Here is a 22,694-nt window from a genome sequence, read left to right as displayed (position 1 = left end):
GACATAGACGACAAAAAGGCCTTTTCTTTAACTCCTCCTGCAGGGAAGAACATAAATTGCTTTTATTCCTCACTGATGGTGAGCTCAAGAAATGGGGACTCCTCTGTAGGTTTCCTCTGTCCAGTGTGTGTTTATCTTCCTTTGTGAATTGAACATTAAAGCTTTATGCCTCTAGTGGCCGTGGACATTCAGTCATGTTTAGTGTGCACCACAAACTCTTTTATATCGCGTCATAAAGCAAAGCACAAAGTAATCACCAGTCTTCAGGTAGTAAGGAACCCCTTCACACAGAGAGACCGGTGGCGGTTCTTTACGATACCATGAACACTGACACACTGTTCACGTAGGTTCCTCTGCAGGCAGAGAGCCAAGCATGGTGATCTGTTTTATTTATTACAGAGGAAGAAACAATAATGAGTTCTTTATCGCCTCACGTGCATGTAAAGATGAAGCAGGTGCCGTGAGTGAACCTTGTTACGGTGTGTTTGCAGATATCTCTCCTACCAGCCAGGCGCTGTGTGAAGATGTGGTGACGGTTCTGACGGTTTTCTGTGAAAAGCTGGAGTCAGTAGACAGGTAACCGTGCAGACGGCCATCAACTCATGTTCATTCATTCATTTTCTGTAACAGTTTGTCCTCTTTGTCTGTCATCAGGCGAGAAAAAGAAAGTTAGAATCATTGAGGTATCGGTGATAATTCAGCCGGTCAGAAGCATCAATAGGCTTTTAATTAGCTCATATTCTAAACTGACATTATTAATAATCATTCACAGTCTCTGTTAGCACTGATTAGTTTGGGTTGATGCCTTTTTAAGAAAGTAAAATTGACATATTAGAAGATTAGTGCGGTTCAGTTTTTCCACCTCAGCTGTAAGGTTTTGGTTTAGCTGAACTTGTTCCGCTGCCTCAAGTTGTTAAATAAAAGAAGAGAACGAGCAGCAAATAGCCTCAGGTATACACCCCAGCAGAAGAGGGAACACCTGCCTCAACCTGCCTCTCAGGTTATTACGTATTAATATTATATAAACGCATCAAAGCAGCGTAACTGATTGTGGGTTTCCTCCCTCCAGTGATAACCAGCTCCTGCAGCTGCTCTACTTGGAGTGCATCCTGTCCATGCTGAGCAGCTGCCCCCCCACGATGCACCTGTCCAGGAGTTTCACTGACCTGGTTTGGTAAGACTATTTTAATGACTCTTTAAAGCTTTGGAGGAAACTCTTAGAAATGCTGTCATTAAAGAGTCTGACTGCTGCTAGAGCTCCTCGTTCCACTCTGGGTGCAGCAGTCTCTAGCTGAAGGAGATACCTAAGGTCCCAACAGTCTCATACAGAGGGTCATAGGACGTTGACATCTCTAATAAACATCTCTCATCCTTCTTTATCAGTCCCTCCATGGTTGTAAATGGTGTTGTAAATCAGAATCCTAAAATAACCCAACTGAATCCCTCCCCCAGGAAGCAGCTGTGTCCGTCCCTGGTGGCGATCATGGGGAATCCTGTCAACGACAAAACCATCACTTCCCACCACGGCTTCATCGGGGCTTCGGACCGAGAACGGCTCGCGGAGAGACTCGGCCTCGGTAACTGGATCTACTGGACATTTACACAACCTGTGGGCTCGTCTGTAGAGCAGACGTCAAGAATGAAACTCATTTGACTGTAAATGTGAGGAGAAGCTTTTCATCAGCACGGCTTTAGGTTTCAGCTCTCAGTTTTCTTCCTCCCAGGACTCGGCCAGGAGGTGGACTGCTCCAGTGGAGGTGTAACCGACCAGGGCAGAGGCTCGGGCTGCTCCTCCAGCGCTCCCGCCAGGATTGCGCCGGTGGTGCGGACGGTGTGTTACATCGCAGCGGAGCTGGTTCGTCTGGTTAGCTGCGTGGAGTCGATGAAACCCGTGCTCCAGTCCCTCTACCACAGGGTCCTGCTGTACCCGCCTCCCCAGCACCGCACCGAGGCCATCCGCATCATGAAGGAGGTGGGTGGAGGAGCCGCTGGTTTCCTTTACCTACTCAAATAAGTAGCTTTAGTAAAACTAGTTGTTATGTGTAGATAAACAAAGGATTCATTGATGCTGAAATGTGTGAAACTGGATGTAACTTCAGGCATTTATGGAAATACGACTTGGCGTGTACTGCATGTTATAATCTATTTGTCTGTGTGTGTGTGATAGATTCTGGGAAGTCCTCAGCGGCTTATTGACCTGGCCGGTCCATGCGTGGTTGAACCTGAAACCAGAAAGCGCTCCTTCTCAAAGAGGAAGTCCCACCTGGACCTGCTAAAACTGTCAGTAACCGCCCCACCCCAACCCCCTGTCTTTGCTCTTTAGTTGAGTGGAAAAGTTAGAAACAATTAGGATTTATGCTGCATCAAATTGCTCAGAAGTTTTAGAAAAGGTCTAAACTCTTCTAAGACATAGCCTGGAAGCCAGACCAACTCCCCCACCTACAAATCTTTAGTGATTTGTCTGGAGTCTCTCCGTTGAGAACTGATCGTGTTCCTGCAAAGGGACACAGAAGAGCAACATCGATGTAGTCGTACACATCATCTGAGCGCCGTGGAGTAGAATTTATTAACAACAAAATGCTTTGATTGGTTGTAGGACTGTTAAACTGCATGCAGAGGTAGTTTTTTCCCTGCATTGGTTGAAACATGTCCCCATAATGAGATCCAGATGTTACCTGAATCATATTCTGATAAAAACTGACTCTGTTACAGAGTGATGGACGGGATGACAGAGGCTTGTATGAAGGGAGGCATCGAGGCGTGTTACTCCTCCGTCTCCTGCGCCTGTGCTCTCCTCGGCGCCCTGGATGAACTGTCCCAGGGCCGCGGCATCCAGCCAGAGCAGGTGAGCAGCAAAAACACAAAGCCAAGACTCTTAAATGTAGCACATGTGAGTCCACAGTGAGTTACAGGACGGTGTTGTAACGGAGCAGCTTTGCTTCACAGGCTCAGCTCCTCCTCAGACGACTGGAGGATCTGAAGGATGGAACCGAGTCGACCCGCGAGTCCATGGAGATCAACGAGGCCGACTTCAGGTGGCAGAGACACATCCTGTCCTCAGAGCAGCCCCAGTGGGACCCCGCCTCTTCTTCCTCCAACATGGCCGCCGCGGGGGCCACCGACCGCAGCCCCGACATCAGCATCAGCATCACCACCGAGACGGGACAAACCACCCTGGATCTGGAGGCGGGGGATCTCGGCCTGGGTATGGGCCACACCACTCCCGAGGAGTGCGGGGAGGACGGACGCCTCCCCTCGCCCTCGTCCTGCGCGGGTCAGGAGGGGAGCAAACGCGAGCCCATCGTCGGGCCGGATCAGGGCAGCCAGAGAGAGGAGGGAGGAGGAGGTGCCACGAAGGAGGTGGAAGGAAAAGGAGAGAAGGACAGGGGTGGCGGAGGTGATGGGGACAGAGGTGTAGTTCCGCCAGATGTGGTGCAGAGGAGTCACGCCCTCGTCTACCCCGACATCACTAACTTCCTGTCGGTGGAGTCCAGGGCCAGGTCGCACCACGGAGGAGGGTCCCGTTACAGCGAGAGCAACTTCAGGTACAGGTGTTTACGGGCTTTAGTTATTTACACCTTGGTGACAGTATCCAGATCTGACAGGTTCAAATAATGTTCACAACAAAGACATTCCCAGATCGTCATGTTTCTGTCTGTTGTCAAACCAGTATGGACGAGCAGGACTTGTCGCGGACAGAGTTCGACTCGTGCGACCAGTACTCCATGGCGGCCGAGAAGGACTCGGGACGCTCCGACGTGTCCGACATCGGCTCCGACAACGTCTCGCTGGCCGAGGAGGAGCAGCAGACGCCCCGCGACTGCCCGGGCCACCGCTCCCTGCGCACCGCCGCCCTGTCCCTCAAGCTGCTGCGCAACCAGGAGGCCGACCAGCAGAGCGCCCGGCTGTTCGTCCAGTCCCTGGCCGCGCTGCTGCCCCGGCTGCTGGGGCTGGCCACGGCCGCCGAGGTGGACCTGTCGCTGCAGAACTTCACCTCCACCTTCTGCTCCGGACTGCAGGCTGGTGAGAGAGAGGGAGGGAGGGAGGGAGGGGGGTGTGAGTTAATATTTTGACGTGCTTGAAGAGTGGGAAGAGAATATATCTCTGTATTTGTGCACGCTAAACAAACGCAGTGTATTTGTTGAGCGAGGAGTGATCTGTGCAGTGTTACACCTGAGCAAATACAGAACAGGGTGGAGATGTTTTATTGTACTTACACGTAGTAGCATGAGAGATGAAGTCATCTCCTCTGTGGTTTAGTGTAAGAACAAAAGAAGACTGTACAGAAAAACAGCAGGAATTAATATGTATGTCTCTATATGTACACACTGATCAGCCACAACATTATGAGTAGAAGTAGAAGTAAATAACATCGACCATCTTGTGACAGTTCAGTTTTCTGCTGGGAAACTTTTAGACCTGGCATTCATTGGTGTGGATGTTACTTAGACATGTAGCACCCACCTAGACCAGACCAGGCACCCCCACCCCATAGCAATGACACTCCTTGATGGCAGCAGCCATCCCCAGCAGGATGCAGCCTGACACAGACACACACACAAAAACACTTTAGGAACAACTAAAAAAAAAACATGAAGAGCAGCACAAGGTGTTGACCTGGCCTCCAAATTCACTAGATCCCAAACTGATCAAGTATCTGTGGGATGATCCACAGAGGCCCCTCCCCTCAAAGGCCCCCCACTAACAACATTGTGTTGCCAGACACCACAGGACACCCTCAGAAGGCCCATGTCCATTCTCTGATGAGTCACCACAAGGGAGACCTGCACAATATTAGGAAGGTGGTCATAATGTTATGCCTGATTATTATCTTGTAAAGCTTTGAAGCAGGAACTTTAGACGATCAAACTCAAGTATTAGCAGTATGGATGTGGTGCCTCAGGCAAACCAGAAATTAAATGTTTTATATAGTAACTGACAGCTGGTGCACCTGACTACACGTAGAACACAGTGGTGTGGTGGTTAGCACTGATGCCTCCCAGCCAGAAGGTTCTGGGTTCTAATCCATGACCCCGACTGGTTCCTTTCTGTGTGTAGTTTGCATGTTCTCCCTGTGTCTGCGTGGGTTCTCTCCAGGTTCTCCAGCTTCCTCCCACCGTCCAAAGACATGCTGGTTAGGTTCATTGGTGATTCTAAATTGGCCGTAGGTGTGAGTGTCTCTCTGTGTTAGCCCTGTGATAGACTGGAGACCTGTCCAGGGTGGACCCCCCCCCTCCAGACCAATGACAGCTGGGATAGGCTCCAGTCCCCCCGTGACCCTCCAGAGGACCAGTGGTTCCAGAAGATGAATGAATGAATGAACTATTTCCACGATGTTTTAGTGGAAGTTTTACTGCAGGTTCAATAACACCACTGACTCATTGTTATTTGGGTGATATTCTCTTTGATTAGAAAGCTCCAGTGTTTTTAAGTTTCTGATAGACAGTATAGTTCAAGTCTTTCCATTATTTCTTCATGCTTCTTTTGTGACGGCTCGTTTTGCTCCTTAAAATAATCACCTAAAGAACAATTATCTCAGCTGCTGACCTCTGGTATTTGGGTCAATTATCCGCATGTATACGCTACAGCGGTTTTTAGTCCGTTGCTTAAAAGCAGCAGCCTTTTAATGAAATGCTTTGCCCTGGAGGCACGCCTCCCGGTCCGTCAGTGAAAACAGCGAGCCTGCTGGGACACCCCCCCCCCCCCCCAACGTCAGCGGAGCAGAATTACGAATCAAATTAAACTCCACGGTTAACTGACTTAATGAATTTGGTCGGGACGTTATAATCCCCAGAGTGAGTTTTTGATTAAAACACTCGACTCTCCGTCAGCGAACAGATTCCATCTCCACGCCTCCTCTCACCTTTACACTCGTTCCCTCCGTCCTTCCTGCATCCGTCTCTCTTTCCTACTTTCATCCTCTTTATCCCACTTTTACTTTTTTTGCCTTCCTTTTCCCTCTTCTTCTCTTCTCTCCCATCACTTCAGCTCCTATTCTCTCCATCCTTTCTTTTCTTTAAACTCCTTCGTCCCACCATCTGTTTCTGTCTTCCTGTCTTTCTTTAGATGCACCTTTTAACACATCTCGTTTCTCTCCAGGTGGGATTCACTCCCCAGGTTTCGAAGCCGGTGACACTCTGAGCTGCCAGTTTCTGATGAAAGCCGACGGCCTCTACCTGGTGTCGTACTACGCTCTGCTGCTCAATCTCAAACTCTGCTGCTGTGACTACTACAGGCGGCGGGCGCTCACTCCCGTCCTCAGCCTGGTGAGCAGAGCTTCACATCCTCCATGAGATCAGTTGTTGCTCTGTGAGTAGCGTACGTACGACTCTGATTTTCATCGGTTTCTGTTTTTCTGCCGTGAAGAAGGAGTTTGGGCGGCTGATCCAGAGCAGCGGGGTCCTCGTGGTCCTGTCACCGGCCTGGATCGAGGAGCTTTACCACCAGGTGTTAGAGCGCAACCTGCTAGCCGAGGCCGGGTACTGGGGCTCCACGGAGGACCAGAAGCTGCCGCTCATCACCATGCTGACAGGTGCACGCACACGAATGCATCGTAACACAGGCCCCCGTTCAGACCTCTCATTAACATCCGTCCTGGGACACCTGATCACACCTGTCCGTCCTTAAAGTCCAGGTGTGAACACTGATCTGGTCTCTAGAGTCCAGGTTAAACAGGTCCAGGTGTGAACACTGATCTGGTGTCAGTCCACATGTGGAGGTGGTCTGGGACACATGTGACCTCCTGCCTTTCCTCCTTCCTTCCTTCCTTCCTTCCTTCCTTCCTTCCTTCTTTCCTTCCCCGCTTTCTTGCTTCCTTGATTCCATATTTCCTTCCTTTCCTCCTTTCCTCCTTTCCTCCTTCCTTCCTTCTTTCTTTCTTTCTTTCCTTCCTTCCTTCCTTCCTTCTCTAAATAACTACCATCATAAATAAATCAGATCTTAACATGTGAGAGTCTTTCCATCTGGTTCCAACATCTGGATCATGTCTCCAAGTCAACCAGCAGCTGTTGATGGTTCTGATCCAGCGGTAGGTAGAGATCCATTAGAGACAGCAGCTGCTACAATATTCTACTGACCACATGATGGCGCTGCTGATTTACAGACACACAAACTGAGATCAGATCTCAAGTGCTGGCTGGGGACGCATGTGGAGACACATTTAGATTAAGACCAGGTGGAGACACAGGCCCTTTGCCCAGGTTGGATGTTAATATGAGGTCTACACATAAACAAGGAATCTGTTCTCTGCCTGTATCTCATCCATGTGAGGACACTTTGTCACATCCAGCAGCTATGAACTAAACTTCTGACAGATTCTCAGTTGAACACAGACGTCCTCTGTAATTATCTCAGTGACAGCATCGTGTCCTCTCCTCTACGTTCCTCTCAGATATCGACGGGCTGGGCAGCAGTGCAATCGGAGGCCAGCTGATCAGGAGGGCGTCGAGCCAGTCGCCACTCAGCTGTGACAAGGCTCGCAGCGACACGGTGATGGCAGGTCAGTAGCTTATTATTACTGCCTCAGTGAGTAAACGTATATAACAAGTGGTCATTTAACGTGTCTGACTCAGTCACTCACTGTCCTGACGGGTCTTTTGTCACATTTTCCCCCTGCAGACTTATTTTGAGAAAATAACAAACAGCAGATCAAAAACCTCTAAATCATGTTTAGTATTTTTCTGTGTATTTGTCCCAACCCTCCCTAATGGAGTTCACATACCCTGAAGCTGCTGCTGAGTGATGCTGTGTTAATCACAGTAATACAGGCCTGGAGGAGGCAGGATAGGAGTCTGGATTTTAATATGGGGCGGGTTTCACCCACAGCGCACAGTTAGATAGTCCTCCAACCAATCAGAGTCACTTTGTTGTAAACATTACGTCGCTGGAGCATGATCAGTTCCCAACAGAGAGACTCCAGCTGGCTTCCAGGCTACAGTAATAGTTAAAATAAAAATAAGAGGCCCATAACAGATGAATAGGTAAATATTTAGGGTCTTTTATATCCTACTGTGCAGCAGGTCTGCAACAGGAGACAGGGTGCAATCCCTTGCTACAGCACGTACAACACCAAAATCACTGAAGCTCCGTTTGTTGATGGTGAAATATAAATCAGAATTAGTTGTGTCTTGTTTGATCTGTTTGTCTCTCAGATTATTAGGAGTTGACATTCGATAGAAAATTAAATGCGATTAGTTTTGTGAGACCTGAAAATGTGTCTGGGTGGTGTCCATTTAAGGCAGGTGTGATTGCATATTATTAAAATAACAAAGCTCTGAGAAAAGACTCATAATTTAGCTGCTGATTTTTTCACGGTGCATTTACAGAAATAAAGAGGGTGAGCAGAAAATGGTAGATGTGAAGACAGAGGGCAGAGAGACATGGAGAAAATGAGTCAGGGAACACCTGCGCTCCCTCTGCACCCCCCTGGAGGACTAAGGGTTGATCAGAGTTGCCATGGTTACTCATCCCGAGTGACCTTTATGCTCATTTTGTCTAAAACAACGCCATTTAACTTTTTTTCCCAGGTGCTGTGTTTTCCCGCTTCATCCTCACCGGCGTGTGGAAGAACCTGATCGACGTGTTGTCCACGCCGCTGACGGGTCGCATGGCGGGCAGCTCCAAGGGCCTGGCCTTCATCCTGGGAGCGGAGGGGGTGAAGGAGCAGAGCCAGAGGGAGAGGGACACCATCTGTCTGAGCCTGGACGGCCTACGCAAAGCCGCGGCGCTCAGCTGCGCCCTGGGTGGGTGAAATATGTCTCATACGTTAACGGGAAGGACGAGGACACAACGCTCGTTCCTGCGGGGAACCTTTTATTTTACCCGGGGTCAAAGGTCAGGATCACAGGCTGGACAGCAGATGTGGAGCATGAACAGATTTGTCTACGCTCCGTTTGGTTTTAACAGCTAGTGGATGCCTTTCTAAAAACAGCTCTTTCTAAGGAAACTGGAAAACAATATTTCATTCGGATTCAGTTAAAGCAGTTAAAGTCTACACAGGTGTCAGGTCTGAGCAGCTGATTTTCTTTTCTCGGCCTCATCCCTCCTCACATTAATTCATCGCTTTCATCAGTGACGGCTGCTCGGCCACAACCTGAACCCGCTGGATACCGCAGCTCCTCTGAAGGCTAACAGGCTGCTGAAGGTTTTGTGTTACGTTTCACAGAGGATATTACAACAGTTACTGGCACGACCCCACGACTGACATGAAAGAAAACCTGACTGAAATTATCAGCGCAGAAGGACTGATGAATATGAATGAACACATGTCAGCTGTGAAGGGAGGACAGGGTGTGTGCACTTAGTGTCCAGAAGTCACAGAAGAGTCAAAAACAGTGACAGAATATTATAGATAGATAGATAGATAGATAGACAGATAGATAAAAGAAAGGTCAGTAGAATATTGTACCAGCTGCTGTCTCTAATGGATCTCTACCTACCGCTGGATCAGAACCATCAACAGCTGCTTGTTGACTTGGAGACATGATCCAGATGTTGGAACAAGATGGAAAGACTCTCACATGTTAAGATCTGATTTATTTAAGGACGGAAGGAGAAGAAATGATGGAAGGAGAAGAAAGGAAGGGAGGGAGGGAGGGGAAGGAAAGAAGGAAGGAAAGATGGAAGGAAGGAAGTTAAACTAAGAGAAGGAAAGAAGGAATGAAGGAAGGAAAGAAGGAAGGGAGGGGAAGGAAGGAAATAAAACTAAGAGAAGGAAAGAAGGAAGCAAGGAAGGAAAGAAGGAAGGAAGGAAGGAAGGAAAGAGAAGGAATGAAGGAAGGAAAGAAGGAAGGGATGGGAAGGGAAGAAGGAAGGAAGGAAGGAAGGAAGGAAGGAAGGAAGGAAATAAAACTAGGAGAAGGAAGGAAGGAAAGAGAAGAAAGGATGGAAAGAGAATGAATGAAAGAAGGAAGGAAGGAAGCCAAGAAGGAAACAAGGAAGGAAGGAAAGAATGAATGAATGAATGAATGAAGGTAGGTAGGAAGGCAAGAAGGACAGAAGGAAGGGAAGGGAAGTAAAGAAGGAAGGAGGGAAGGAAAGAAGGAAGGTAGGAGGGAAGGAATTTAGGAAGAAGGAAGCAAGGAAGGAGGGAAGGAAAGAAAGAATGAAGAAAGGAAAGAAGGAAGGAGGGAATGAATGAAGGAGCAGCCTGAGGTTCAAGGACACCTCATCATGTGGTCCATGCGCCAGGGATGGACCCGCTAACCCTCAAAGCCTCCATCTCTCTTGTGAGAGGGAAAGTTTGTATGAGAACGTAAAGTAAAGGGTTCTAGGATGATGTTAGGATGAAAGAATGAATGGAACTCAGTAGAACGTCTTCACACTGAATGTGTTTGTGTGTTTCAGGTGTGGCTGCCAACTGTGCGTCAGCCCTGGCCCAGATGGCTGCAGCCTCCTGTGTGCAGGAAGAGAAGGAGGAGAAGGATGTGGGGGAGACGGGAGACGCCATAACACAAGGTACAGGAGATCTAATTATATATTCACCTGGAGGATGAGAGGAAGAACTGGGTCTGTGCTGACACCTAGTGGCAGCTGTGGAGATATCTCTTCTATTAATCTGTGTGCAGCTCAGTCATAAACCCATCCTGTGTGTGTGTGTCTGCAGTGAAGCAGCGTGTTGAGCAGCGTCTGGAGCAGATCGGTCGTCCTCAGGGAGTTCGTCTCCACACGGCTCACGTCCTGTGTATGGACGCCATCCTGAACGTGGGACTGGAGATGGGCAGCCACAACCACGACTGCTGGCCGCACGTCTTCAGGTACAAACACACGCTGCATGTTTAGATCTGATACGGGCATTAATGAAAGTCAGAACTAGAAATGCAAGCAATTATAAAAAGGTCCAAGCTCATATTCTCTCTTTCATCCTTGTCTTTCTGTCATTGTTGTATTTAACAATATGTAAAGCGCCCCCTAGAGGTGTCATTTCACCAAATCTTTGAGTACAAGTGGAATCGTTTTTTTATATCATGCACAACTATGGAAAATGTCATGCAACTAAGAGGTCATCTGCATATTTAGCTGTTTTGTGCAAAACAATGAAGGTAGTAGTGGCTGTGGCCTCACAGAGAGTGCAGCCGTCAACCACAAGGGGGCACTACAGGATAGAAAGACTTCTACTCCAGCTCCTTCTAATGTCATGGAGGTTTGGACTTTGTCATTTGTCAGTGGTCCAATAAACCCCCTATACCTAAGGCATACTGGGGAAGACGAAGGGAAGCTGGAGACCTCAGTCACAAGATTTAGTAACGGTGCAGTCAGAATTTAAAAAACACACTTTAGCATGACTGTTTGGCCAGTTTTCTTAAAACAGGTCTTGGGGGGCCTGGAGCCTGTCCCAGCTGTCATTGGTCTAGAGGTGGGGTCCACCCTGGACAGGTCTCCAGTCTATCACAGGGCTAACACAGAGAGACACTCACACCTACGGCCAATTTAGAATCACCAATGAACCTAACCAGCATGTCTTTGGACGGTGGGAGGAAGCTGGAGAACCTGGAGAGAACCCACGCAGACACAGGGAGAACATGCAGACTACACACAGAAAGGACCAGTTGGCCTGGATTAGAACCCAGAACCTTCTGGCTGTGAGGCGTCAGTGCTAACCACGTGCCACTGTGTGTAGAGGGATCTGAATTTTGCGTTTTTTTGTTTGTTGTGTATGTTTTTTAATTTATAGAGCCCCCTAGTGGTGTAATTTCATCAAATCTTAAATTTTTCATAAATTTAATATTTCAACATTGACACATATCAAGTATTTCATCTCACTGGGAAGTTTTTTGGCCAATCCTTCTCTCTCTCTCTCTCTCCCCCTCTCAGAGTGACCGAGTACATCAGCTCTCTGGAGCACACCCACTTCAGCGACGGCTCCTCACAGTCGTCCTCCCTGACCACCTTCACCCAGCAGAGCCAGCAGGCGGCCGGCATCGACCTGGGCCTGGAGCTGAGCTGCGAGCCCAGCCCGGAGGCCTCGGAGCTGAGCCTGAGCCAGCCGGTCATCCAGCCGCTGTCCATCCAGGAGCTGCTGAGGGAGATCAGCAGAGGAGGCCGAGGCCTGGACCTGAAGAGCGGCAGCCTCATGACGGGGACCAGCGCCGCCAAGGCCGTGTGCACGCTGTCGACGCAGGCCGACCGGTAGGACAGAGATACCACGATGCACGCAGCAGCAGATACAAGACACAGCTAGAAAGTGTTTTTTTCCAGTCATTCTGCAGCGTCTCCCATGCAAATGGTAGACGCTGTATGTATATATTATTATATATATGTACAAGATTAAAATACTGAATAAATATGACCAGAAAACTGTATATAAACCTGCTGCAGCATGTAAAAAATATGTTTATGAAAACTTAAATTCAAACTACTAATAATGGATAATCAAGAAGTTCTCTTGGCAGTGACTGCGTACAGCCACAAGATGGCAGCAGAGTCCAGATCTACTGTGTTGACGAATAATCAGATCTTTGGACCCTAAGAGACATTTTGAGGACATTTTGCGTTGTCATCGCTTCTTTAAAGGATTAATTCAGGACTTATAAACCTACATTCTAAATCTACACGCAACATTCACAGCATTTGTTAAACCTCCACACACACACACACACACACACTGCTGTAGTAAATATACTGTTTTTGTGTGTGTTTGTTGCATGGATCATTTCTTACGTAATCACTTCTCTGGGCTGCTTTCAGGAGCAAATATCCTTTGGAACAGATGGACTGAAAACATTTACATGTTGAAAAGAAAAGTGGTGCCAAAACATAGTAAACACTCGCCCCGAAAAACACTCGACTTAAAGGGCCACGCCGCTGCGTTCCAGTCTACTGTTTATATTCTGTGTCAGGACTCAACTTCTTCTGACTCCGTCTCACTTCACTCTGCTTTTCTGGCCCTTAACGTGATAATCTAAGGCGGAGATGCTCCCGTGGACGCCGTGAATCACTCAGTGTGTGTTTTCAGGTTGTTTGAAGAAGCCGCCACCAAGCTGAACCTGGTCGGCCTGGTCGGTTTCCTGCAGCAGCTGAGGAAGGCGTCTCAGTCCCAGCTGTTCGACTCCGTTACTGAGACTGGAGACTATTCTCTGGCGATGCCAGGTACAGACGAACACTCGGCTGTGTTTCAGTCACAGGGCGTTATGTTGACTTACACTCATCCTAACTATAGCTGCTGCTCGTCTGAACCATAGCTTTAACAAAGACTTCAGAGTAATAAGTACACACACACTTTAGTGGAGTATCTTATTAATACCAGCTCCAGCATTAACTAATAAGTCTCAAGTTAATTTGAGATTATCTGGATGTCAGAACTCCATGTTTTCTGCCATATTGTTTGACTACCTACACACAATCTCTCACCTGGGGGCTGATTAAACTATGACACACTTAATAAATGAATATCAGCTGAAATATATCAGCATATGAAGCTGAAACAGAGACGTCTGTGTCCCCCTGTGTGCCTCCGTAGGTGAGGCCAAGTCGACGCTGGACCGCCGCAGCGCTCTGCATCTCTTCCGCCTCGGCGAGTCCATGCTGCGAATCGTCAGGAACAAGAACCGACCTCTGCTCCACATGATGAGGGCCTGGAGCGTGGTGGCGCCGCACCTGGTGGAGGTAGGGAGAATGTTTTGTTTGGCTTTGTATTCCAATTTAAATGTTAAATTAATATTATAACATAACAGCGACACCAGAAAATGGTGTAAAAATCAGTGATATGTTCAGGTGAAATAATAAAAGGATGTTATATGGATCGACTACTTAAACTTGAACGACTTCCTCAGTGTCTGGTGTTCAAGTTAAAGTCTTTGATTACATAAAAAACAGTTGGTTAACCTCCTACATTTATGCAGACTGCTGAGCTACCGTTTTCACCTCTCCTCTCTTTATTTAGCTCAGCCAGCAGCAGTTTTATTTGTCCCTTATCATAACTAGTATGAACTTAATTCAGTAATAAAAGTTAAAAGCTTCCCCTTCTTGCAGGCTGCGTGTCACAAAGAGCGTCACGTGTCCCAGAAGGCCGTCTCCTTCATCCACGACGTCCTGACGGAGGTGCTGACGAGCTGGGCCGAGCTCCCCCACTTCCACTTCAACGAGGCTCTGTTCAGGCCCTTTGAGCACATCATGCAGCTGGAGCTCTGTGACGAGGACGTCCAGGACCAGGTCAGAGCTCCGTGCTCTTACGTATGAACGTCAGTCTGACGCTTTTATTTGACCTCTCGGTTCTGAAGATGCTCCTGTGCTGCTTGCGTTGCTGTAGGTGGTCACGTCGATAGGAGAGCTGGTGGAGATGTGTTCTCCTCAGATCCTGTCGGGATGGAGGCCTCTGTTCAGCGCTCTGAGGACGGTGCACAGCAGCAAGACGGACACGAAGGACTACCTGCTGGGAGAATACTCCATGGGTATGTCTGAGGAGGACCAAAACTAAGAAATCACATGTACCTAAGTATTCACAGCCTTTGCTCAGTACTTTGTTGATGCACCTTCGGCAGCAATTACAGCCTCACGTCTTTTTGAATATGATGCTACAAGCTTGGCACACCTTTGTCCAGTTTTGCCCGTTCCTCTTTGCAGCACCTCTCCAGCTTCTTCAGGTTGGATGGGGAGCGTCGGTGCACAGCCATTTTCAGATCTCTCCAGAGATGTTCAATCGGATTCAAGTCTACACTCTGACTGGGCCACTCAAGGACATTCACAAAGTTGTCCTGAGGCCACTCCTTTGATATCTTGAGCTTTGGGTTGTTGTGAAACTAAAAGATGAACCGTCGCCCCAGTCAGAGGTCAAGAGCACACCGGAGCAGGTTTTCATCCAGAGTGTCTCTGTATCTCTATCCTGACTAGTCTCCCAGTTCCTGCCGCTGAAAAACATCTCCACAGCATGATGCTGCCTCCACCATGCTTCACTGTAGGGATACTATTGGCCTGGTGATGAGCGGTGCCTGGTTTCCTCCAAACATGACGCCTGGTATTCACGTCGACGAGTTCGGTCTTTATCTCATCAGACCAGAGAATTTTGTTTCTCACGGTCTGAGAGTCCTTCAGGTGCCTTTTGGCCAACTCCAGATGGGCTGCCATGTTCCTTTTACTAAGGAGTAGCTTCCATCTGGATACAGCCCTGATCGGTGGATTGCTGCACTGATGGTTGTCCTTCTGGAAGGTTCTCCTCTCTCCACAGAGGAATGATGTAGCTCAGACAGAGTGACCATCAGGTTCTTGGTCACCTCCCTGACTAGGGCCTAGTTTAGACGGCCGGCCAGCTCTAGGAAGATTCCTGGTGGTTCCGAACTTCTTCCATTTACAGATGATGGAGGCCACTGTGCTCATTGAAGCACCATAAATCTTTCTGTACCCTTGAGGCCCAGATTTAAGTCCAGTAACTCCAGTTAAGCTGTAGACACATCTCAGGGATGACCAGTGGGAACGGGATGCACCTGAGCTCAATTTTGAGCTTCATGGCAAAGGCTGGGAATACTTATGGTCATGTGATTCCTTTAAAACATTTGCAAAAATCATTATGGGGTTTTGTGTGTAGAATTTTGAGAAAATAAATAATTGAATCCATTTTGGAATAAGGCTGTAACATAACAAAATGTGCTGTAAATCCTTTACTAACACATTGCCTCCTTCTCTTTCCTTCAGGGAAGTCTCAGGCTCCGGTGTTCGATGTCTTCGAGGCTTTCATCAACACTGACAACATCCAAGTTTTTGCCAACGCTGCCACTGACTACATCATGTGCCTCATGAAGTTCGTCAAAGGCTTAGGTTTGTCTCCGTCTCAGCTGGTTTTCCAGCTTTTAAATTATACTTTTCAAGCCTCCTGGGATTCTTTATTCTTCCCAGAATCAGGCTGTAAACCGCGGGGTTTGGTATAAGATGCTCATGACATGTGTGGAGGGTTTGTATTTACGTCACATATTTAATACACATGAGGAGGAGGGGAGGGGATTTATGGGAGAGCTTAAGTTTCTTGCAAAATGTCATTATTATTATTATTATTTTTCCCCCTGTTATGATTCTCCAATCTAATTTGGTGAATCTGTGGCAAAATATTGCAGCGCCTATTTTGGTTTGATACATAAATACATATCTATATATTATAATTTATGTTATTTTCTATGTGATTGTGTGTTTGTGTGTAGGCGAGGTGGACTTTAAGGAGATTGGAGATTGTGTCCATGTGTCGGGTTACAGCTCCACTGACCTCTGCCTCCCAGCTCTCGACTACCTTCGCAAATGTTCGCAGGTAGGAACATGACACTCCGCCGCCCTGTTCTCACTGGGTGTTGCAATAATGTTCCTTAATCAGCAACCCTTTGTTCATTTATTGCACTTAAACTTTCACCAGTAACCCTTCTTTGTGTTGGGGCAGTCTCAGTTCTTTATGAATGAGTGGACATATGCAGCAGAAGCATATTAGCAGGTATTCGTTCATCCTTCTGGTCACTTAAAGAAGCCACGTTGTGTTTAATTAACAGCTACTTGCGAAGATCTACAAGATGCCGTCCAAGCCGGTGTTCTTGGGGCCGCGGCTCGCCAACCTGCCCATGAGATCACAGGAGCGCTCCATCAGCAGCGAGGACGGGGTGGACTGCATCCTCCAGGAGTTTGATGACGACACGGGTAAAGATGAGCCGTTCATTCCTTTCCTTTCTCCTGAGTCTTATCGTCTTTAAATCTTCCTCACTGTGTTTCGTCCTGCAGGTTTGATCCAGGTGTGGATCCTGTTGCTGGAGCAGCTCACAGCGGCAGTGTCGAACTGCCCTCGACAGCATCAACCTCCCACGCTGGAGCTGCTCTTCACTCTTCTCAGAGAGGTCACCACTGTACCAGGTAATCTGTGGACGCTGTTATAACATAATCCCAACCCAAATAATCTAATGTCTCACCTGCTGAAAAGTAACCTTCATCTGCCTTTTCCTGCTTCCTCTGCTAACTCCCATCTCCTCTCTCCAGGTCCCGGTTTCGCCATCTTCGCCGCCATTCAGCTGCTGCTCCCTGTGATGTCGCTGTGGCTCCAGCGTAGCCACGGCGACCACTCCTACTGGGATGTGGCGGCGGCAAACTTCAAGCACGCCATCGGCCTGTCGTGTGAGCTGGTGGTGGAGCACGTCAACAGTTTCACACACTCGGGTGAGGCACACCGAGCTGAGCGGAGAGAATCTTACAAACGGCTGCTGTTTGTGTCGTATTCAACCAAGTGAACTGGAGCGTGACTGATGACTTGTTGTTCCACCGTCCTCCTCTTTAGTCAGATGAAATTGCAGCCACTCCACCTCTATCCCGTGCACTCACCAGCCGGCTGTGTTGTGTTTTTGTGTTTCCGCCTCCTCCCCACCCCCTCCTTGCAGATATTGGTTACGAGGCACTGATCAACCTGATGCTGAAGGATCTCTTCAAGCTGCTGGTGGCCTGTGTGTCTGAACCTGCAGAGACCATCTCCAGAGTGGGCTGTTCCTGCATCAGGTGACCACACGTCTGTCAGCTACTGTCTGAAGCAGCATGCAAAATATAGACCGATCATACACCGATCAGCCACAACATTATGACCACTGGCCACCTTGTGACATTTCAGTGTTCTGCTGGGAAACTTCTGGACCTGGCATTCATTGGTGTGGATGTTACTTAGACATGTAGCACCCACCTAGACCAGACCAGGCACCCCCACCCCATAGCAATGACACTCCTTGATGGCAGCAGCCATCCCCAGCAGGATGCAGCCTGACACAGACACACACACAAAAACACTTTAGGAACAACTAAAAAAAAACATGAAGAGCAGCACAAGGTGTTGACCTGGCCTCCAAATTCACTAGATCCCAAACTGATCAAGTATCTGTGGGATGATCCACAGAGGCCCCTCCCCTCAAAGGGCCCCCCGCTAACAACATCTTGTTGCCAGACACCACAGGACACCCTCAGAAGGCCCATGTCCATTCTCTGATGAGTCACCACAAGGGAGACCTACAAAATAATAGGAAGGAGGTCATAATGTTATACACTAAAACAAAACGCAGTGAAGAAGAAGACACAATAAAAACACAGCAGCTCTCAAATGGAATTAAGAGAGAGCACAGCCTGTTAAGACTTTATCGTTGTCCAGAATAATGAAAGACACATTGGTGAGTCTCTCTGTTGCACTGAGAGGTCACCACGAACACACTCAACCACACACAGACCTTCCTGCTGTTTGCAGTTCTCACTAGAACTAAAAAAATGTGTTTTAATTTGCTGCTGGAAGTAGTCCATGACAAGAGAAACAGAACCCTACCATGGAAGCCAGTCTCTGGAGTCTCTCCGTTGGGAGCTGATCCTGCTCCAGCAACGATCTGCCGGGCCAATCAGATCATTTGGGGGCGTGGCAGAACAGTAACATTAGTCATACATGTCATCTGAGTTATGTGGAGTTGAGTTAGTTGGCAACAGAACAGCTCTGATTGGTTGGAGGACTGTCCAGTAGCGTGCTGAGATATTTCTGTTCTTTGCTGACTCATATCCTGATGAGAATTAAGTCTGGCTATGTCACGCTAACAGCACCGAGCTAATTTAACAAAGCACTGAGCCCATTTTATAAAGATTAGTGGCCATAAATGAGTGCAGCCTCTCGGTCTGATCCGTTCATCCGTCTCTTTCCAGGTACGTGCTGGTCACAGTGGGTCCAGTGTTCACAGAGGAGATGTGGCGGCTGGCCTGCTGCGCTCTGCAGGACGCTTTCTCTGCTACGTTAGAGCCTGTCAAGGTATACACACACCACACACACACACACACACACGAACATCACACACACATCTGCATGCAGCCACCGAGCGGTCCATAGAGATAAAACAGAACACAAACAAGTAGTAAACCTCATAATCCACCCCCACCCCCAATCTGGAGCTGCTGGTTGGAGCAGAAGTAATCTAAAAGCCTTTGCTGTTAATACTGGCAACATGCTGGCAGTTCACATTAAGCTTGATAAACCCAGTTAACCTCAGATACACTCTCGTGCAGCGGCAGCGACCGACAACTGGTTGCGTCGTCACTGTGTCAGGTAGATTTTTATTTTTTTCTGTCTGACTGATCTCTCTTCTCAGGATTAACCCGAAGAAAACGCTTTAAAGCTTTTGTTAAATCTTTGTCTGACAGTGGGATATTTTCATACGCAAGAGTTGATATCTGTATATCTGATATAACTTGACCTGGAGGTTAATTCTTTCTGCAAATTATTATTTTTTTTCAGCCACAAAAAAAGCACCCAGCTCAAACTTAAATGTGGTAAAACGGTCTAAAATCGACGGATTTACCTTAAAATATACAAATAAATAAGGAGCTAAGGCTTCAGATCTGGTCAGATATTGTGTCTCGGTACTTTCCAGTCTTCTAGAATAATTAATTTGTATTGTAGCATGTCAGGTAACACAGAAAGTGTGCAAAGACTAAATGAATACCTTTTCACAGGAAGTTATAATCTAACATCTCAACACCTGGATTGTGATCTCTCTAAAAGTAAGCAATGAACTCCTAAAAGTTGAATCCAAGTGGCCGAGTTCAGAGTTCAAAGATTCCGCACTCATTCAATTTATGTCAAAAAGTGCAATCATTTCAAAACAGAATATTGTTTGTGTCTATAATGTGCGTGAGACGTGGCAGCCTGCGTGGCTTTGTGAGGGACCAGTGTTAATTTGTTGATGGGGGTACCTGCTGCGTGGAGGTGCTGTTTGAGAGTACAGCCTCAGCGGGAAGCCAACACATGCTGTTCCATTTCAGCCACACAAAGAGCAGCTCCTAACCCTGCCTCCCCCTCTCACTCTCCCCCTCTCTCCCCCTCTGTGTGTGTGTGTGTGTTGTTCAGTAGAGGTGACATCCTCAGGCATTTTGTTCATGGATGTTGTGTGTTCCTGCAGGCAGCTGCCTGCCTGAATGCAGCTAAGCAGCTTTACGGCTTAGAGCCACATCTGTATGTGTGTTTGTTTTTGTGTGTGTGTGTGTGTGTGTGTGTGTGTGTGTGTGTGTGTGTGTGTCATTCAGAAATGATGATGATGTTGATCATCTTACCGCCACTGAGGGATTTGTGCTTGTGTTTCCAGAAAATAATAATAACTTTAGGATTCTTAACAGATAAAAAAAATGGGTTGTGATTATTTGCTGGGTCACATTCTTCAGTGCAAATAGAAAAAGAAATATCTCTGGTGGCTTGCATCCAGTTTAATTTACTGTAAAAAGAAATATTATATATTAGCTTTAACTCACCCTAAGCCACACTGACAGACATGCATGTGTTTGTGGAAGCATGCTGCATGCACAGTTAATGTGTTTTGGAGCACGTCACACAGAGGCCAAGGTTAGAGTAGATTCAGATTAGATTCAACTTTATTGTCATTTCATATGTTTAAGTGCAAGGCAGTGAAATGCTGTACGTATGTATGGATTGAAGTTAAACAATTACAATGACTACTGAGAGCAGGATGTCTACGGTATAAAACTATGGTTAATAGAAACTGTAACTGGATGCCATTTGCAATTTTTAACCCTCGGGACAGATGAAGTATCTATCTATCTGTATATCTATCTACCCACGACTGATCCAAGTGATTTATTTAAACTTATGTGTGACTTTTTATTAGTAGGAACATAGGATGACATTTTTAACACCTGTTCAGAGGCTATGAAGACAATCTGGTCCAAATATTACATAGCCTTCAGTGTAACTCCTCTCTGACGACTATTTCTTTGGGATGTTGGAGCCGATTCATTTACAGTTTTCACAGAGACTCCTGAAGCAGATTTAGTTTTATCTTTTTGGCCCAGATTCATAGAATCAAACACATCTGCACCAGAGAGCTCTCCATCGACACCAGGTTTCTTCATGTTTGGAGAATTTTCAGATTTTGCTCATCAAGACATGGATCAAGTGTTCTGGATGTGATGTTTAATTTGCATGAGAGCTGGATGAGTATGAATATGTAAGCGCACTGACGTTCGCTAAAGTACCTGGATGTGAGTGATGTGTTTGTGGGACGTGTCCTGGTCGTCTTCACCTTGCAGATTAAACTGTGCGGACGTGAATCTTTTAACATGTAGCTTATGCTTTCACATATATGAACACGTGACCTTTGACCGGCTTCACAGAAAAGCTTTAAAAGCAACGCATTCAGGTCACATCCGTATATTATGTATGTACCATGTTAAACTGTAATTCCTGGAGTTCATCAAGATTTATGTGCTGCACATACATGTAGTTTAGAGATGGATGTACCAGCTTTAATAACAGGACTGTTATAATGAAATGTGCTGTTTGCCTAAAATGTGTGTGTTATATGAACTGGGAGAGATGGGTGCGTCTTGATTATTGTCTTTAATTTGTAAAATCTTTGAATATCATCCAGTTGTTGTTGCAGTAATCAGGTCAATGAATGATGAATACACACATCAGCGTTTAAATTTGTCTCATAATCAGTTTCTCTTCACCGTTCCTCCTGTTTCTGCGTGGTACTGGCAGCGTCTTTATTCTTTGGTTCCCAGATCGTCCTTAAACTCGTCTTTCTTTATCCCCGTGTCTCTCCCAGAACCTTCTGGCTTGTTTTCATAGCGGCTCAGACAGTTTTCCTGGAGACGCCTGCGAGGTGAAGGTGGCCGCTCCGTCTCACTCGCCCTCAGCCGAGGCAGAGTACTGGAGGATCAAAGCGATGGCGCAGCAGGTCAGTCAGACTCCTGGCTTCAAGCCGTTGTCATTAGACTAAATAATAATCGTTGCTCTGTCCTTTAACAGATGGACATTTCAAGAGTTTCTGGTGCAGATATTGTGTATTTTTAATGCCATTCCACCTCTTTGTTTTTATTATGTGGATACAGCGAAAAACTTTTTCAAAAAGAGGCATTTATAAACAAAGTCAACTACACGGCGCTCAGATGCTCTATACCGCTGTTACTCTTCTGTCCATCACAAGATAAAGCTCCGCCCTCTTTGTGTCCTAGGTCTTCATGTTGGACACCCAGTGCTCTCCAAAGACGCCCAACAACAAGGACGGCTTTGAGCACGCCCAGTCCTGTGTTCTCATCATCGAGCTGCCGTCGGACCAGCAGTCAAACGGACACACTCAGAAGAGGTGCACACAAAAAACACACACATGAAGCATGGTTTGGTTTGTGAAGTTATGACGGCATGATTAAATAATCGAAAGGCAAATTTATTTTAACCAGCGTCTCAATAACTGTCTTTGCTTGTCTTTCTGCTGCTCTGCTCACAGGAAAATAGGGTAAGGCGCTGTGACATTGCACTTGTTAATTTACCAGTGTGACAAATGCCCACTCACCTCGTGGCTCTGCATGATCTCCATAATCAAACCCACCTCCTGTAGAGCTGCACAGTGTGTGATGCATTACATGGGCATTGGTTTCTTGAAAATTAAATTGGATGCTAGATATTCACAGTTTGTTTCTGGATCTTTATCAGATAATTACAGTAAATAAAAATGTGGGTCAGCCTTGTAATAGACTGGAGACCTGTCCAGGGCGTACCCCGTCTCTCACCAAATGATAGCTGGGATAGGCTCCAGCCCTCCCCATCACCCTTCACAGGACAAGCGGTTACAGGAGATGAATGAATGAATGAAATATTTGGGTCAAGTATTTTTGTGGTCAGTTATTTTGCTAATCTTAATCCCTGAAAGCTGCTTCCTAAAAAGAGAATTTATCTTAATCTCTGCTTGTACTCTATCATCAATATTACG

At 47.0% G+C, this 22,694-nt stretch overlaps 1 protein-coding gene across 1 annotated transcript in view; it reads left to right on the top strand.

Moving 5' to 3' along the window:
• arfgef3 (ARFGEF family member 3) overlaps positions 1–22,694 on the top strand; it is a gene marked incomplete at its 5' end in the record, with an annotated part of 40,888 nt that overhangs the window by 11,980 nt on the left and 6,214 nt on the right. The window contains 28 exons of the mRNA XM_084561236.1: positions 492–576; positions 1,070–1,174; positions 1,453–1,577; positions 1,725–1,972; positions 2,168–2,280; positions 2,713–2,845; positions 2,947–3,545; positions 3,671–4,023; positions 6,100–6,266; positions 6,367–6,532; positions 7,391–7,498; positions 8,526–8,741; positions 10,345–10,455; positions 10,604–10,754; positions 11,812–12,126; positions 12,953–13,086; positions 13,457–13,602; positions 13,969–14,148; positions 14,246–14,387; positions 15,625–15,747; positions 16,125–16,228; positions 16,461–16,605; positions 16,687–16,815; positions 16,939–17,115; positions 17,334–17,448; positions 18,619–18,721; positions 21,531–21,662; positions 21,940–22,070. Of these exons, the coding sequence (XP_084417362.1) occupies positions 492–576; positions 1,070–1,174; positions 1,453–1,577; positions 1,725–1,972; positions 2,168–2,280; positions 2,713–2,845; positions 2,947–3,545; positions 3,671–4,023; positions 6,100–6,266; positions 6,367–6,532; positions 7,391–7,498; positions 8,526–8,741; positions 10,345–10,455; positions 10,604–10,754; positions 11,812–12,126; positions 12,953–13,086; positions 13,457–13,602; positions 13,969–14,148; positions 14,246–14,387; positions 15,625–15,747; positions 16,125–16,228; positions 16,461–16,605; positions 16,687–16,815; positions 16,939–17,115; positions 17,334–17,448; positions 18,619–18,721; positions 21,531–21,662; positions 21,940–22,070 (4,756 nt within the window). The remainder of the gene's footprint in view (positions 1–491; positions 577–1,069; positions 1,175–1,452; positions 1,578–1,724; positions 1,973–2,167; positions 2,281–2,712; positions 2,846–2,946; positions 3,546–3,670; positions 4,024–6,099; positions 6,267–6,366; positions 6,533–7,390; positions 7,499–8,525; positions 8,742–10,344; positions 10,456–10,603; positions 10,755–11,811; positions 12,127–12,952; positions 13,087–13,456; positions 13,603–13,968; positions 14,149–14,245; positions 14,388–15,624; positions 15,748–16,124; positions 16,229–16,460; positions 16,606–16,686; positions 16,816–16,938; positions 17,116–17,333; positions 17,449–18,618; positions 18,722–21,530; positions 21,663–21,939; positions 22,071–22,694) is intronic.

Source organism: Chelon labrosus, assembly GCF_963514085.1.
Source record: "Chelon labrosus genome assembly, chromosome: 15".
Classification (NCBI taxonomy): domain Eukaryota; kingdom Metazoa; phylum Chordata; class Actinopteri; order Mugiliformes; family Mugilidae; genus Chelon; species Chelon labrosus.
The sequence above is the reverse complement of the archived record's forward strand: the minus strand, read 5'-3'. Positions and strand labels throughout refer to the sequence as shown.